Raw genomic sequence first — 18,720 nt, 5'->3', positions numbered from 1 at the left:
AACAACAAAATATGCCAATTGCCAGCAGCAGCAGCAACAACAACAACAATAGAAACAACAACAACAACAAGCGCAGCAGCTCAGAGCCAAAGCTGCCTTTTCATTGCCAACATCGTCCACTTCCTGGCCACAAAGCATATTGAGACCCCGAGCGAGAAAGGAAAATGTGAGTATTACAGTGACTCGCACAATTTAAGCCATATTTCCCTTGAGGGCGGAGGCGGGGCGGAGCGGGGGACATTTTTCTAATGGACTGCACAACAAATTTCAGTTGAAATTTTGCCCGTGCCTCAGGTGTCCACATAAATTACAATAATTATGAAACTCTAGCTATAAAACGGCCAAAACAGTGGCTAAAACGGAGGCCAAAACAGAGGCCATTTATCTGCCTCAAGTTGCGTTGTTTTATGAGGCCAATTTAAAAATTGACATTGTTATTTAAAGCTTGCCCGAAATATATTCAAAGTATTTAAAATTTCAGACTTGCTTCGATTTGGCTTTCAAGTATTTAAATATTTTCTGTGACATTGTAACAAAAAAAGCTTGGTTTATTTTCGGCATTTAATTAAAAATGTAGCTAAAAATAAAATGCGATCAAATGCTTTTCAGCTTTTAATTCAAGACTTTCAACGACGAAAGAGTCTTTTAAGAACGAATTGCACAGATTTTACACAAATTGTAGGCAAACGCCAGGTGCTCGAGTCGATAGATAAATGCTTTGTATCAAACTGTTAAATAATGCAAAATTGTTGCAATATTTAAATAAATTTTATCTTTTCGAAGAACAATTAGTTGGCTCTACTCTTGTATTTAAATTCTAAGCATTTCGTTTATGTTGCAATTTGAGAATTAAATTTTAAAGCAATCACCGGCTCGAAAGCCTGCCAAAGGGACAGCATTGGCCCTGGCCCCAACGCACATATAGAAAGGCAGCACGGAAATAAATGGCCTGGCACAGAACAACGTTGTTCAGTCAGTCAGTTAGTCAGTCAGTCAGAGTGTCAGTTGGTAGGTTTGTCTGTCAGACAGTCGGAGAGTCAGTCATTTAGTCAGTCAAGCAGTGCAGGCATTCAGTCATTTCTTTATTCAGCATTCAGCCGAGCTTGGCCTACATAGCAGCACGAGTTTAGCCTGCTTGTGTATAGGTGTCTATGTGTGTGTGAGTGTGTGAGGCTGTGTGTGTGTGCGTGCAAGTGTTTGCAGTGTGGTTGGCTTTGTTGCTGCGGCTATCGAAATGTCTTGCCACGATGCCTTCGTGTGGCAATGTCAGGCTTAAAGCGAAATTTAAAATGCGAATTGCGGCACACACACGGCGTATGCGTAATTTGATTTCATTAGGCTGCCAAAGATGTGCTCCAAAACTGACTTATATGCTGGTAGCAGCTAGTGACCTCTGCGAGGCGGCGTTCTTCGGCCTTGGTGCTCATTCGCCGGGCTTCTGTTATTTGCATATTTAACAAGGCGTCGCCATTCAAGCCACATAATTAATTATGCAAAAGGTTGAGAAAAACAGAACTTGGCTATGCAAATGCTCGGCTCGAGCTAGTCTATTTACTTATACGCATGCCATACAATATAGAGTATACGCACTGTGGTCCAACAACTATTTTGCACAAGCCACTCGAATGGCTGGCACGTGCCTGAATCTAGCTTTAAATAGCTGACAACAAGGTGCTAAAATTATTCATAGCTTCTAATTACGTAACATGATTTTCATTTGAAAAGTTCTCTCTCTCCCGCTTCATTTTCTTATGTTTGTTTAATTGATTTTATGTAAATTTAATTTTGGCAAAACAAATGAAAACCGAAACGCAGAGCTCATGTCATATTTCGCTTATGAGATTTCGAAATATTATTAATTTATGCACTTATTTATGTGTTTGTCACTCGGCTCTTGAGCAGCTTAATTGAGTTTATATCATGGCACTCGAATTAGTCGCCAGCTCGCCTGCCTCGTTTGATTCGACGCATCTTCTGGGAGCGAGCATAATTGCTATTGAACACATTCTGTTAGTTATTTATTCATCACGCTGCATTGAATAGATGCCTTCATTATGAACACATATCAATTTACAAGTAATACAATAGAACGTATCAATGGGGGTTCATTATAATATTTTATATTAAGTTTAATGCGCTGGGCATATATAACATATTGAATATCCTAGCACGTTACATATAAAGAAGAATTTTAATACAAATAAATTAATAATTTGCTTTGCATGCATGTATAAAATAGAATTATTAATTAGTTTTTTAACCTTTAGATTAATTATATTATTATATTATTATATCCCCCAAAAAGAAGCTCAAATCCGTATACGCTGCTGGAGGCAGGTATCTCTGAGCACATAAGCTACATATTTTCTTTATCAGCATCAAAAGCTGGGTCCATCCTTACGATTATTTGTCATATTTTTAAAAACCTGACCAGATCAGTATAACAAACCGCAGCCGTCGTATCGCTTATTGTATGAAAATCAATTTTTTAATGTATCAAGATTAGAATGAGAAAAGATCATCAACATTTACTCAATTTTATAGCTCCCACAGAAATAATATTTGGGTAAATAGGCTTTTGAGCGGAAGCCTAAAAAATGTTTTAATCATTTTTAAAGACGAGTTTTTTAGCCTTCAAAATTAAATATATCTAAAAATAACTATTTTTGTATGCAGAAACTTCATTAATTTGCATCTATATATATTTATATACATTTATTATATATTTATATACTGAAAAAAAAAACTTTTTTTAAATATTGAGAAAACTATTTATTAATTTCTATAGAAATTTTAATGAATTTTATATGCTGGTATATTGTGTTTTATTTTATAAGTTTTATAAAACAACAATTAAAGCGCGATTAGTTCTTAGTATTGAGATGTATGTATATCAACATGTCTCAAATAAATTTTATTTCGAATTTAAGAACATAAATTATAAAATAACTAACTATATTTTATTTGTACTTATTTCTTTGCAGTTGAATAGTTGCAACTTGCGCTGAACAGAGTCTGCTGCAATACAAATGTTGTTGGAAATTTGGAAACTGTAATTTTTTTGATGCTTCAATTAATTTAACCAAACGTAGTGGAAGAAGCAGAAGTACAACCACAACAGCAACAACAACAAGAAGAGGAGACAAACTGTAATGGGAAAGGAAGCAAAGACAAACGCGCGCAAATAACAGACAAACACAAATTGCTGAACAAACACGGGCAGGACGCAGGACATGTAAATGTAACTGTGACTACATTCATGTACGTGTGTGAAGGTGTGTGTGTGTAGAGCGCATAATATGAAGAGCAAATAGCAAGAAGCGCGTGGAAAATAAAAATAAATAGCAAACGACAAAACGCAGGCCACAACCAAAAGCAGCACAACTGCGAAAGGAGAAAGCAGAAAGTAGGGAAGGAAGAGGAAGTGGTAGATAGAAGGGAGAAGGAGGACATCGGATCCTGGCGGGTGACGCGTTCCCTCGTTGGCGGTCAAGGGAAATTTATTGCATTGCGCAAATGAGACAACAACAAGACGCGCAGCCAAACTAAAACGCAAAGCAAACAGCACTAAAAGCAGTCAAAGGAGAAAATGGAATAAGTAAAAGAAAAAAACAACACGCTGCGTGCCCCAAATTGTAGCCAAAAGAAGAAAAATAACCAAAAATTCCGCAACAAATTGAAAAATTAAAGTTTTACCAGCGCCAAGCGAACGAAACCGACGAACGAAAAACTTGGCCAAGAAAAAGCGCCAAAAGTGTTACAAACAGCCACCAAAAGAGAGAACTACACAGCCAGACGGAGCAGGAAAGAGGGAGAGAGAGAGCGAGAGGGAGCGGAACACATTAATGCAACAAAATGGGTGCAACTTTGAATAGACGACGACGTGGCCGTTGCCTGCAACTGAGCGCCTGCTGCTCCTCCTCCTCCGCCTCCGCCTCCTCCTCCTCCTCGGCCAGCACATCCTTCACATTCTGCCGCCTGCTGCTGCCTCTGACGCTGGCTGCCCTGCTCTGCAGCGGTGAGTACTTTACGAGCGGGGGGAGGGCTAGGGGGGCTAGTTCCTGAATGTTTATTTAATTTATTAGCAACTTTGGCGAACGCCAGCAACAAACGAGCCCCACAGAAATTGGCCAAGAAGTTTTACTTTTTTTTGTGTACAGTTTTTTGGGCGGGAGGCGTGCAAATATATTTTGGCCAACAATATTAGTTTGCGGCGCCACATTTTTGGCGCCCCTTTAAGAGCATGTGCCACATTCTGATACTTCGCTTACGAGCACTTAATCGATTTAGGGCCTGCCAGAGTTTTGCCCGCTGCCAAACAACTTTGACAGTTGACAGAGTCAACGGCGAGTCAAAGCCTCCGAATCCTTGTATCCCCCAAAATACATTGCCATTGCCAAGCTGCTCGAATCTCTGCAGACATTGGCAAGCCGATAAACTTTGTGGCATGTTTAACCCTCTTCACGACCTTCGCTTCATTCCAGACTTGACGCATTAATCTGAACTTTGGCTTACTTATTTTTAATTAAGTTCATCAAACTACTTGAAAATATAAACAAAATTAACTGCCAACTTGGCCCTGTGGCCAGATTTGGGGACATTGAGACTAAGTAGAGTGCAAAAGAATGCAAAATTCAGATTTTTGTTTATTTTAATCCATATTCAATATGTGTACATATTTGCAACAAGTATATTTTGTTATTTAATAACTGGCGTATGCGACGTATACGTAATGCAAACAAATCACAAAAACTGTTTGTCGTTTTCCAATTGATTAAACACAAATATAAATATAAATATTTTCTGATTTTCAGCTAAAAAAATAACAAATTTCGAAAATTATTATTTAAATTTATATAAATTTTAAATCTATGAAGAGCTTTTTCAAAGCATTTGGGAACAAACAGTTTTTCGGGTGAAATTTAATAGAATAATCCTCTCAAAGCCAGTTTTCATGTTGCTTCTTCAAAAAAGATTTAGACATTTACATTCATTTTCAGAATCTAAATAAAAAAAATGCACTGTTTAAATATGTAAAGAGAAAGCTTTTGATGTCATTTCCCAGTATTTGATATATTTATTATTTAAATGTCTTATAAAATATCTGGTATACATGACGTATACGCAATGCGAACCTAACAAAAACTATTCTGTTTGGAGTTTAATGGAGTTTACTTTCTCTGACAGCGTGCTTTTTGTGCGTCACCTAATTAAGTGGATCGCCTGGCCCGGCTTGCTAGTTTTCGAGCTCGTTTGCAAAACTTTCACGGTGCCGCATTTAATTAAATAAATAAATGTGCGCAACTTTTTCTTTCAATATTAATATTTTTTTCGATTCGTTTGCTCTGCAGCTGCATCAACTTGTCAAAGTGAATGTTTTTCCTGTGCTTCTGTTTGCTGTGTGGAAACTCACAGGAATAGCCTTTTTTTTCTGTACATGCGGTTAATTTGCCGGATGGTGTACAGGGGGGAGTGATGGGGGCGTGGCATAAACAATAACTGACAAATAGAACTTGGTCTAGACAGGGGCGAAAATAAAATTATTGCGACTGGTTTGGGGATTTGTGAGGCACTTAATTGATTCGGAAAGCGCGTCCACTGAATTATAGATAAAAATCTTACTTACTTTTATTATGAGGTCACGTACGCAGTACAAAGCAATGTTCAGAGCGAACAAAAAATCGAATGGAAAAACTAGAAGAAAATTCGTAGGGCAACACAATAATGAAATTAAGCAAACGTGGCGCGCACTCAAAAAGCCAGTCGAGCAAAATGGAAGCTCACTCATATTTTTATTTATTTATTGGCAGCACATGAAACTAATGTTAAACGACACGCAGAACACTTGCCAGCTGCTTGGGCACACTTCATCAAAGCAGACCTGTTTCAAATTAATGAAAATACGTGGCTTTAACCAATTGCAAGCATTTGGCTTTAAATGCCGAGCCACTGAATGCTTGGCATATCTTTGAAATATTATATGCAAGTTTTTCAATTCCAATTAACGCCTAAAAGCATGCAACAATTATTTAAATGTTACCACAGACGTGTGTCGAATTTCGTGTGTGTGTGTGTGTGTGTGTGTGGCAAGTAATTAATCATAGCACGCAAAATTGATGTTTTCAATTTAATGAAATTAATCGATTTTGTAAGGCTTGTTATTGTTATGAATGAGTGCAGTTTTTGCCGCCAGCCAATTTACAAGTCGAAATGAATTTTAATTATATTATAACAACTGTTCATGTTTATGTCTCTGTGTGTGTGCGTGATTTAATTGATATCCTAATTAAAGAAAATAGGTATTGTTGCATTTGGCTGCCGACAACTTGACAATGACAATTTGTACACTGTCACAGCTGCTTTGATTTATTTTCTACCCAATTTCACATGAGCTAAGCAAATTTTGCCTTATTAATTTGTATTAATTATGCCAGCTAATCTGGGCACTCTATCAGTTATCCTGCCCGGGGGAATAGTTAACAGAATTTTCAATCATTTACACTCCCCGAAGAGTAGAAGCACGTGGCCCCAAGAATTGTGTGCAAATAAAAAGAATATATGGCAAGAATATGTCTGATACTCCCTCTACTAAAGTATTTGAGTTGGCCTAGATGTAAGCTCAGGAAGTGAGTCGTGGGCCTCGTCTGCAATTGTTGCAACTATGCAAAGCGACTCCTTAATGCAAATAGACAAATGACAAGCATAACTACGAGGCATAGTTTTGTTTTTGCTTGGGAATAAAACATTTCGTTGACTTTGTAGCTGCGATTAATACGCTGGTTTTGCCATTTCTATGAGCTGCTCGCAAATCGATGACAAAGTTTTCTAGTCTGGCCCCTCATCCTGCGGGACGCACGAAATATGCAAATGCAAGTGCGCCTGCAATGCAGCAAAGCATCGAGGAACGTGCTCCATTTACAGCAACAGCAACGGCAACAACAAAAATAATAACAACAACAACTGGAATGGGACAAAAAAGAACGCACTCATCGTCAAAGAAAACGAGCCTGACACACACCGACAGGCTCACAGACTGGGACACAGACAAGGACATACAGTGAGCCATAGACAATGGACGGCTTGTCCTCGTTCTTGTTGTTGCTGTTGTTGTTGTTGTTTCTGGTCTCGCTGCAGACTGAGACAAACTTCCGCTTGTGATTGCAGATAAAGCACGTTCCAGGCGTCCGTCTGTCCCGGCTGGGACCAAAGACCGTCAAGGGGCGGCGCCTAAATTGATGCGTATTGATGCTGCAGGCGTTTGCGAAACATGCAAAAACATCTTCTATTTGCTCAAGGCCCGGTATCCGGTCCAGCCGCCAAATCAGTCTAAATTATCATCCCAGCTGCATTTTAATGTCTGCGTCAATTTCACATCAAAAATATGCTCCCAACATTCCCAACATTTTCTTGATTGATGACATTTTGGCTACAGCTTGAGCTCGTTTTTGTTTAGCTGCATTTAAATTTTTAGTTTAATTTTCTTGCAGAAATATTCCACATTTTATTTTCGAAGTTTTCAAACTTATAACTTTATTTTTAATGTTCGTTTTTGATTCAAAGCTCAAGTCAAAAATGCTAAAAATGTTGACTTCTGATTCTACCAGCCCTTAGGGCATGTCCCTAGCATAGTTCACTTACTTTTTAAAAATACTTAGCTGAGGAATGAGAGAGATTTTGATATTGGTTTGTCCTCTGGTTTGGTTATGCATCAAAATATCTTTTAAAATAAATTTGAGAGGTCTGCCCAAAAAACGAGAACAATTTTGGCTTGTAAGCTTCTAAATTCAATGCCTCCCTTGAAGGTTATTCCTTGATTCTCCACAATGAGTGCTTATATGCACAATATTGCGCATTATTCAAGCCCTGGGTTAGGCATTAAATATTCAGTTTAATATTCAAAACAAATAACTGTATGCGAGCTGTAGTCTGCTGCGTTTGACACTTGCCACAGCCACGTGGCGGGCGCTGGCCGAGTTGTTTTGACTCGTGCTAACTCGATTTTATTTGACTTTGCCTGCGCCTGACATTTTGGCCCCCGGGGCTGCAAAATTAAATCATTTAAAAATCAACAATAATTAAGCACGAAACTTTTGCGGCAACTTTATGTGAAGGTAATAGTGCTCAGATCGTAACACTGGCATTTACACGACATCAAATGGAAAACTTTTCGCCCCCGCCCCCGCCCCGGCACTTCTTAATTAAGCGCCGCATTAGATGACAAAACTTTCCATGTTGCATGGAATTTTCACTCAGTTGTTGGCTTAATAATTAGACAGGTTGCCCCCAGAATGGACAAGCTGAGCTGAGCTGAGCTCTCACTTGACAACTGCCCAATTTTCACTTGTTGACAATTTAATTATATTTTCCTAGAATATTGCTGCTAGTTATGTCGAATTTTGTTTCTGAGAACAGAAGCAGACTCTGTTCTTAGTATGTAAACAAATCTTAGATATACGTATTCACAGTCATTTAAATATATTGGCAGCTTTTTGTTTTCGAATGTGAACCAATTCTCGGAAGCAGCAAAGGCTATTTTGTGGAAAAATGAACTACAATAAATAAAATTTAAGCTGCAATTGCAGTCGACAATTGCGATTGAAAGCAATGGCAATGCCAAAGAAAAGCTTCAAGAAGTCTTTCAATAAAACACATTCAAAGGAAGCGTTCGGGTAAAGTGTATGTAGTGCGACTTTCTTTGACTTCGGCTGCACAGAATATTAAGTTGTGGGTCGGGAGTGGAGAGTGGAGAGTGCATAATACTAAATCATACTTATGTCATAAATACTTGGCTCAAAGTGTCCACTACACACACACAGAGAAAAACAAAAAGCGGCGCCTGCAAACGGAAGCCGCACTCAAAGGGGCGCCGCTTCCTGGCTCCGGCTGCACTTCTGAGCCTGGCTCTGGTGCTGTGCCTGCTTCTGGTCCTGGTCCTGGTCCTGGTCCTTGTTGCGGTCCCAGTGGCGGCTTTTTGCCTTTGTGCATTGTGCTTTGTGCTTGTTTATTTTGCCGCCAAAGGCGAATGGGTAGGCGGTACGCCTTGGTTTATTTCAAACACACAAAAACTCAACTGACTTTAATGCCGCCGCTTCCTGGCGGCTTAATGAAAATGTGCACTTATTTTTAGCCAAATGTCAACGCACCGCACATTATGTCACATATTTATAGAACTCTCATCAAAGAGCGCGCGCCGTAAATATAGTCTACAAGGTAAATTCATGTTGATTCCCAGACGTTCAATTGCCATTTTATTGGTTGCCCATTCAATGAATTCCCCTCGGAAGCGCCTGTCATCACGAGCAGACGTCACAAGTTAAAGCTATTCTGAACAATTGAAAAGTTGGGAAAAAATGTGGTAAATGATTTCAAAATATCAGGTTAATTAATCAAAAGCTTGAAAAGCTCATGAGTTACTGCAACATAAAAAATCTGACAGCTTTTAAATTTGGGCTCAACTATTTTCGGGGCCATCTAGAATTGATAGCTTGCTTTAAGCATTTTGCTTTTCTTCTTCTTGTTCTTTCAGCGCTCAATTTTGGTGCAATTTTAATTTCATATCTTGATTTTCGTGCCATAACTTTGACCCAAATTGTCTAAGCCTACCTATGGGCTTTTGTGTACGTTTAAAAGTCGGCAACTTTTCGTTTCGTTTCGTTTCGTTGTCTCGAGTGCACACAACACACAACTCCTTGCCTCCTTGCCTCCTTGCCCCTTGCCCCTTGCTGCGGGCGAGAACTTGCCACGTCTGTACGGATTCCCTTGCCGCGGCACGTTTCGCACGCCTCAAGTTGGCCGCTTTCATTCTTTGGTAGTTCGCATTGTTGGGCTAAACAAAAGCGCATTGTTTTCGGCCCGACTAGAGAATTTCTTTCGATTTCCTTGACTTTTATGCACTTGCTGCGGGTTATTTATGGGCCCCTGGCATTGGAGCCGAGCTAAAGCGCTGCAGCCAAGAATTGTCTTTGTTCTAATGCCAGTTAAAGCGCTCAAAAAAAAAGACAAGCTTAGTTAATCATTCAGTCTCTCTTTAAACAACTGCTATAACTATTTCCCCCCACTCTCTCTCTCTCTCTCTCTCTCTCTCTATCTAGTGGAGGGCCTGACTATGACTGAGATACGCATCCCGAAGCACATTATGCGACATGAGGACGCCGTGTTGGGCTGCAAATTCGACTTGGATGGCGAATCGCTGTACTCGGTGAAGTGGTACAAGGATGGCTTCGAGTTCTATCGCTATGTGCCACGTGACATGCCGCCCGGACAGGTGTTTCCGCTGCCCGGCGTCGATGTGGAGGTGAGTGTCTGTGTAGCTAATCTGATCGATGCGACACGATTCGATTGAATTCCACCATCGAGTAGGCAGGTTGTTTTCATTTATCCCCCAAGCTCGTCAAGTTGCCCAAGTCAATTACAAGCAGGCTGTAGAACGGCAGGCAGGAAATAAATATATACTCGTTCGCTTACATTTTCGGAACTCGAACAAAATGTACTCCAAGAATAAATCGAAGGTGCTGCAGACGCTGGAGGAATGCTTCCCGCCTCTTAGCCACGAAGAGACCATTGACATGATTGCCCAAATGGTGCGCCAGCCGAAAAGCAATCCCATCGAGGCCGGCCTGCGTCTGGGCAAGATTGACAAGGAGCAGGGCATTCTGCATATGGAGAGCCAAATGAAGCTGCACGCGGCCATGGAGCATTTCGATGCCACCCCGGAAGCACTGGACAGTGCTCTGCCGGTCAGCGATAAGGAAATGAACGAACTGGCCGAGGTTGCCTCATCGCTGCATGCCGAGGACGACGATGACGACGACGGCGATGACGACATTGAGGAAGAGGATGATGATGATGAGATCGATGGGGATGACGACGACGACGAAAATGATGCAGAAAAAGAAAAAGCAGTCGAAAGCCTCAAGCTATATGATCAGAACGATCCAACGAAATGAGCTCAAATTGTCAATAGTTTAGAATTCATGCGACGGGTGCCTGCATTGAGTTTAACACTGGCCAACACAATTGCGAGTTGTTCAGTTTATGTTCGAAAATGTGTAGAATTTCAAAATTTGCATTTAAATTAAAGTTCAGTTCTCCATCGCACACTTTTATTTTCTTCCCCTGCATTTCAAGAACTTGGAGGAAAATCTTTCTCTTTAATATGTGTGTGTGTTAGTGCATGTGTGTGTGTGTTAGTGCATGCATGCATGTATGTGCATATATGAATATATATATATATATATATATATACATATGTATGCATGCTTTTTTAATTTCTAATTCCAAACGCAGACCAAGCTTATTTCTCGCTATGCTGCAAGTTAAAACGAATCGAATTTGTAATAAGTGCTCTCCTCCTCGATTCTCAAGAATTCGAGTAGGCTCTACAGTTTTTGATGTGTTTTTAGTAAGTGCCTGACAAGTGGGTTGGCGATGAAGTCAGAGTTGAGTAGGTATGTAGGTATGTAGGTATGTAGGTATGTAGGTATGTAGGTATATATTTATGTATGTATGTATGTATGTATGTATGTATGTATGTATGTATGTATGTATGTATGTATGTATGTATGTATGTATGTATGTATGTATGTATGCATGTATGTATGTATGTATGTATGTATGTATGTATGAATGTATGCAAGTATCCAGGCATGTATTCATACATGTACGCATGCAGGCATACATGCATGCCTGTACCAGATAACATTGAAAAGAACATTCACTTTTTTTTTTGTAATTCTCTATCTTTTATGACATAAATTTCACTTTCTATAGCTGGCACAAATGTGCAATGTTTTCTGTGCTCCCTGTTGACTTTTACTTTTTACATATGCATTTATTGTAAAACTATTCTCTTTGCTTGCAGTTGCAAAACTCGACGGACATTGCCGTTGTCCTGCGCTCGGTCAGCCTACAGTCGACGGGTCGCTATCGGTGCGAAGTGTCCGGCGAGGCGCCTTCGTTCCAGACAGTTTCCGGTCACGAGGACATGATTGTTGTGGGTAAGTGCAAGTGTGTGTGCGAGTAAGAGAGCGAAAAAGCGACAGAGGGAGAGAGAGAGAGAGAGCGAGGCATACAGCAAGATTAATTGCTCAGCATGGACAAAGCGATGAAAAGTAATCTGTTTCTTTCAGTGCAATACACACACGCATATATATGTATGCATATAAAATATTTCGCATTTATATAGTTTATGCTTTGGCATTGTTTCTCGCTGCGATTTACAAATTCTCAAGCATGAAACCTGTGCCAAATAAAAAGAGAAATACAAAGATAACATACCATGCAAGGCTACGCAGCCACTTGGCCAGTTGGGCAGCGTTCAACAACCTTCACACAGATACACACACGCACACATACACAGCTACACTATGTCTGCACGTCTGTCTGCGTGAGCTCTCTCTCTCTCTGTGAGTGTGTGTGTGTGTGTGTGTTTTGTATTATTCTGCTGGCAAATTGCCCATGTACGTGATGCAATTCAGTTGCTCACTTACAGCTCCAGACCTGGAACCGACTATGGCCACCGCCTGGGCTTGGGTCTTGGGTCTGGCTGGGTTGGGCTGCAACTTAATTTGAAATTTTTGCGCAATCCAACAAAACATGGCGAAAATATGGCAGAACGCAATATGAAAAAGTGCTTTGGGGAAAACTTAGAATAAACGTGTTTAATAACAGCCGCAGCGGCCGTTGAAATGCTAGCTACAAAAGCGCCACGAATAAATCCCACTTGCAATTCGCCATTTTCGCATTTGCCAGCCTCTTCTACAGTTATTGCCAACTTGATGCTTGACACACGGACAGACAAACACAACTAAGAAGAGAGTGAACGACTTGAAGTCACCCTCTATTCAAGTTCTAATTGATGTGGAATTAATTCGTAATTGAATGTTAACTATGGAGATTCCGAATTTTTGGAAAACTGAAGTAGTTATGGGAAATCTGCCTGTTGGGGCTCTCAGCCAGCAGAGAAGACAGAGGATATTTATATATGGTATATTTGTCTCTACTCAAAAAAATCGTTCTTTTCCTACCAAAAAAAGTGTAACTTGCAAGCGAAATAAATAAATGGTATTGCGCTTGTTTACTGAGGGCCCATTTCAAATATTCATTTGGTTCTATATGCTTAGCATAGAGTAGGGAAAGGGGAAATGGGGAAATGGGGGCGACAACATCATTATGATTATCATTGACATTAGCATTGGGTCTCAATTGTTACTCCCCGGGCAATTTTGTGTTCATTTCCGTCAGGTGGACCCAGGCAAGAGGAGGACTATCAAACTGTGTATATCGCATAATTAGTCCAACTAACTAGCTGCTATACTATACATATATATATAAAGGAGTATTTGAGGGGGCAGCAATCAAAGCAGCACGCTTCCGTTTTGCTAGGGGAATTACATGATTACTTAACTTTAATGTTTGCCAAGCGATCTGAATCGCAATCATCTCAGCCGCGCCTCGTTCAGGCCTAAGCGGATTAAATCGGCTGCGTTATGCCTGCTGCAGATCTATAAAGTTCATGAATCACCTGTTAATGGCAGGAGCCTAAAAAAAGAAACGTATGAAGCGAACAAATATCAAATGATTTAAATTACCGGAATATTGAAATTAATGCGCCAGTATATATGTGCTTACGTGGGCGCGCGTATGTGTGTGAGTGTGTGTGTGTGTGACGGTGTTTTTATGCGGCTAAAATAATTGAATGTGATTACGGGCGCACGGCTAAATGACGAGGCGCAACACAGTTGACCCAGTTAGTGGGCTCAGATGGCTTTGATAGCTTCTCGTGAAATGGGATAATTGAAGTACAAGCGCGGAAATTGAAAAACAGAAACGGAAAATATCGTCGACTGAGCAGAGCTAACATTGCGCAGTTAATTAGATTATCATAAGCTGCAAGGCAATATCCCGGCCAGCTTTAGATATTACTTCCGCATGCAAGAGATATGCCTGATATATTATACTATCTATTTTTGGACTGGAAATCTTTCTCAAACGCCTTTTCCCTTTGTCATTGCCATATTGGGCCATTGTCCGAGCAGCTCGACACTGTAGGCTCCATCAAAGTGGCCAGACAATTAGAAGCAATTGGTCAACAAAAAAAAAGGGTTTATTTTCTCTTTTCTTTTGAAACGAAAGGGGAAAGTGAAAAAAGCGTGTCACCAAAAAGGCGCCTAATGACAAATAATAAAAAATATGCGCTGGCAAAATAATAATAAAAATAATGAAAGAATGTATCAACAGCTCAATCAATGTCAGGAGAGCGCGGATATAAAAGACCGAAAATAATAATTTATGCAGTTGAGTAGAGCTAAACAATCACAAGAACAAGAAAAAAAAGAAAGCAGAAACAAACAAAAGGAAAGCTGCAGAAAACAACATACAAAGCATGCACAAGATTTTCTTTTCTTTCATTTCGGTTTTCTCTATCTTTACTTTAATTTTTATTTCTGGCTGCGAACAAGGCCTTGCATTTATTATGCGAAATTTCGCTGTAGCCGGAAGCGGGCGGCAAATAATAATACAAGAGCAATCAAAATTATTATTATTATTTTTATCATTATTAAGGCGAACGGAGGCAAAAGGACAGCGTGAAGGAAATTTCGCAAATGCCAGACATCAGATGCAGAAGTATTTCTAAAAGCTAGATTATAATTTGTGTATGTGTTTGTGTGTGTGTGTGTGTGTGTGTGTGTGTGTGTGTGTGTGTGTGTGTGTGTGCATTGCAGTCGATTTATATGGATTCATTGGCGGATTTCAAGTGAAACTGAATATATTGTCCATAGGTTGACTGACCCAATTGGCACACATCCAGGTCAGATTCAGGCACAACTACGACAACAACAAAATGTACAATAATTGCACATGAAACTTTGCGAATGTTGTTGCCAATTGCTGGTGCCAATTGTTGTTGCATTTGTGCAGAGTTATTTGAATAGCAAAATCTGCAAGCCCAACTTTAAATCGAACTCAATAAAGAGGCTCTTTTAAACGTGGCAAGAGTCTGAAGCTTTGCCGGAACTAAATTGTTGAGTTTTATAACCGAATCAAGTATTGAGGAATTTCAAGCTGGACTTAGATCGTGAGGAGGAATATTCCATTATCCGACCTAAGGTGTGCTTATATCAAGCCCTGTTGGCAACGTCTTGGAGACTTTCAGGAAGATCGTAAAAAAGTAAAAGCGACATTTAAATTATATAAATAAGGGAAGCAACAAAATAGCTCTTAATATCAAGCATCAAGAATCGAGGAACTTCATATAATTGCTTTCAATCTGGATTTAGATTGTGAGGAGTTAGTTCCCATTATCCGAACTAAGGTTGGGATCACATGGAATATTTTCAGGAAGATCGTAAAAAACTAATTGCGACCCTTAAATTATAAATAAGGGAAGCAACAAATAAGCGCTTTTTAAGCTTTGTCCGAACTAATTTGTTCAGTATTAAAAACGAATCAGGAATTGAGGAACTTCATATAATTGCTTTCAATCTGGATTTAGATTGTGAGGAGCTATTTCCCATTGTCCGAACTAAGGTGTGCTTTTATTAAGCCCTGTTGGCAACGTCTTGGAGATTTTCAGGAAGATCGTAAAAAAGTAAAAGGGACCTATAAATTAAAAATAAGGAAGGGAAGCAGCAAAACACTAATTATTAAGCTGTGTCTGGACTTATTATTATTATTGAAAATTATAACCGGATCAAGAATCAAGGAACTTTATATAATTGCCTTTAATCTCGATTTAGATCGTGAGGAGGTATTTCCCATGGTGTGCTTTTATTAAGCCCTGTTTGCAACGTATTGAATTTTTTCAGGAAGATCGTAAAAAATAAAAGGGACCCCTAAATTACTTTTAATGGAAGCAACAAAAAAGCTATTATGTTAATTATTATAACCTAATCAAGAATTGAGGAAGAGGAATTATTATCATCATCTGTGACGTAGGATATCATCTCATTGATAGACTCTTGCCCTCAGCCCATTCTGCAGCTCTCTACATATAGTCACCTTAGTCAGAAACTTACTTTGGAAAGTGGTTTATATTCTGGCTAATCGATGCGGTGAACACCTTGTGCACTTGTCTCTCCCATTGCAGTCACACCCAAGCATGGACCACAAATCACCGGCGGTCAGCCCCGATACCAAATTGGAGATATGGTGCGCGTCAATTGCACTTCGGCGCCATCGAAGCCCGTTTGCCATCTCGGCTGGCTGATTAACGGCATGCACGCGAACCGCTCGCTGCTGCGTCCATACGAGCCGCTCATGGTGGGCCGGGAGGGACTGGAGGTGGCGCGCTTGGGCCTGGAGTTTCGTGTGCGCGGATGACATTTCAAGCACGGCGACATGAAGTTGAAGGTGAGTTATGGCTGCCCGGATCGGCTTTAAGCTGATTATGGACCGCCCCGCCCCCGCCCAAATTGAAACATTACACTGGCCAACGCGGACTCAATTCAATTTGCGCCAACATTACATGACAGCAATCTGGTGTTGGAAGGGGGGGAGGCGGGGGCGAGTGCAAATGGGTGTCGTAAGGGCCACAAAATTTGACGTCTTTTATGATGCGACTACTGCTGCTCGCCTGGCCATGGCCAATGTCCGTTTGCATATGCGGGTCATTTTGGGCTATCAGCTCAGCGCATGCGGCCAGTTAATGAAAGCATAAAACTTTTAGTGCGCCGTCAACGCGCAGACACATTTTGCCCGCCTCTGTCCCGAGCACAGATTTCATGAGCCAGTAAACAGCTGCTGCTGTAGGAGCAGGAGAGACTATAGCGAGTGCTTCTCTTATTGCAGTGTGTCGCCAAAATCAGCTCGGTCTACTGGCAGAGCAACGAGGAGAGCGTCGAGAGCGATAAACATCAGCGTATACCCGTGCTGGAGTCCAGGGAGACGGTGCGCCAGCTGGACAAATCACTGGAAGGTGAGTTCGGACGCAACATCAATCATCTGCGCAACAGTTGTCAGCAGTGCATCAACTGTGCCCCTCTCTCCATCTCTCTCTGTATTTCCTTCTCTCCATCTATCTACCAAAGCAGACAAGCAGCTCAAGAAGAGTCGTCGTCCTGCGGCGGCCACCTCTGCCGCCGCCGCCGCCGCAGCGGCATCATCGGGCGCCCGCCCGGGCTGGTCGGGCAGGATATTAGCGTCCAAATCCATTGCACGCATTTCGCTGTACGCGCTGCCTGTCTTAATAGCATTTCTGTGTAATGCCGCCGCCGCCGGTTTGTGTGTTATGCCCACGTCCACGTCCACGTCCATGTCCACGCCCACGCCCAGGAGGTGTAACAAGCCGAGGAGCAGCTGCTGCCAACATGACCGCCGCCCGTTGGTCCAATTAAGCACATCCACGCCGTGCAGATAACAATTAACGAAGATGTATGACACCTCCAGCCCGCACCCAGGCCCGATCCTACAACTACGCCAAACTCATTAAATCTGTGTAAATATTTCAACTACGTAAATGCACAAAGCCGATAACAGAAAACGAGAAAACGAGAAACACACACAAAATAAGCACATCAAGTATACGCCGCATATGCCGTGCGGTTAATCAAATTCTGTAGCTGCCTAGCTACTGTACATACAAACGAGACAGACATACGTATATTCCAAAATATGAGATGCTATTTTAGGATACGGAGAGGGTACGGGGTGCAGATCGTTGTTCCTTGCGGGCTTTTAGGCAAAGGAAGAAATTGCTCAAAGTTGTTAGAAAAATACGAAAACGGAAATAAATAATTAAACAACAAATCAAGATATGCAACTTGTACTTAACTAGCCAAATCTGTACAAGCCTAGTTTCTAAGCATCCTGTTAATGCAAATCGGAAAATTTGAAAATATATAGCTAAAGCTAAGATTAAATTTACTGCAAATATTGATGCTTACCGTAAATCAAAAACACGCTTCGTGTACAATTAAAAGCTACATAAAATACATGGGCAAATTTAATTGTTGTAACGATAAGTACTTGAAAAATAATATTAGATTGAAAAATAGCGAGGCTTAATAAGCGAAGATCCAATGCAATTTTTGGGCAATTTACGAATTTTAATTATATTGGAAAAGCCAGCAAAAAAAATGCAGAGACAAACCCAAGAGTCGAGCTATAGCTCGCAGGCGCCGCTGTAAATTTCTACAGAATAAGCTAATTAAATTGTAGGCACACATTGTACAGTTATTTCTTCTTCCTCTATGCAATATTTAACTGCTAAAGGCACACACCTAAACACACACACACACACACACATATGGAACACGTAAATGTGCATATCTTGAGGAATTATCCATGGATTTCTGCATGCGTATTTGTTGAATGTCTAGTCTAAGGATTAATATGCAAAATATCGAAGTACTTATTTATGTTTAGCTGTGTAAATTAATATGTAATAATGAATGTTATTAAGTCTTTAAATAAAACCGCATTGAAAATTGAAGCTGCTTTCTGCTGCTGCTGCTGCTGCTGCTTCTGCGTTGCCCCAAAAAGTAGGCAATACTTTTTGTGTAAGTGCAACTGGAATTGAAACTGGAATTGTCATTGTCAGCGTTTGTCCTTGCCTCTCATTGTTGCTGCTGCTGCTTTATACGTTTTTTATTGCTGTCATAATATCTCGCCTTGGCTTCGTTTTTTATTGTTATTATATTTACTTCATTCGCGATCTAGCTTTCAAAGCGTGCAGACGTGCAGCTCTGTTCGATCGCCGCGCACAAAAAACGTTGTTTTTTC

The 18,720-nt window shown here is 40.6% G+C and overlaps 2 protein-coding genes and 1 long non-coding RNA gene across 3 annotated transcripts; 2 read left to right on the top strand and 1 right to left on the bottom strand.

Moving 5' to 3' along the window:
* Positions 1-3,776: 3,776 nt before the first annotated feature.
* On the top strand, positions 3,777-17,623 carry beat-IIIb (beaten path IIIb). The gene is given in 6 exon segments (XM_064681291.1): positions 3,777-4,018; positions 10,092-10,294; positions 11,861-11,996; positions 16,088-16,350; positions 16,789-16,915; positions 17,031-17,623. Coding segments are annotated over 6 exon segments (1,218 nt in total). The 5' UTR covers positions 3,777-3,855; the 3' UTR covers positions 17,357-17,623.
* LOC135427705 (uncharacterized) lies at positions 9,118-9,625 on the bottom strand. Its single transcript, XR_010436116.1, has 2 exons — positions 9,457-9,625; positions 9,118-9,324 (listed from the first exon to the last, which is right to left on the bottom strand). It is a non-coding gene; the product is annotated as an uncharacterized LOC135427705 (long non-coding RNA).
* On the top strand, positions 10,411-11,097 carry LOC135427696 (uncharacterized). Its single transcript, XM_064681292.1, has one exon. It carries the CDS (start codon positions 10,485-10,487, stop codon positions 10,944-10,946), a length of 462 nt encoding a protein of 153 aa, XP_064537362.1. The 5' UTR covers positions 10,411-10,484; the 3' UTR covers positions 10,947-11,097.
* Positions 17,624-18,720: the final 1,097 nt, after the last annotated feature.

Source organism: Drosophila montana, unplaced genomic scaffold, assembly GCF_035044405.1.
Source record: "Drosophila montana isolate Dmon_TW-CO22-7 unplaced genomic scaffold, ASM3504440v1 contig_2192_1, whole genome shotgun sequence".
Lineage (NCBI taxonomy): Eukaryota > Metazoa > Arthropoda > Insecta > Diptera > Drosophilidae > Drosophila > Drosophila montana.
Note: the sequence above shows the minus strand (reverse complement) of the source record. Positions and strands in the feature narration are given on the sequence as shown.

Bases quoted from the DNA above. Each gene is read 5' to 3' on its own strand.
- LOC135427696 (XM_064681292.1), top strand. From the start codon at position 10,485: ATGTACTCCAAGAATAAATCGAAGGTGCTGCAGACGCTGGAGGAATGC.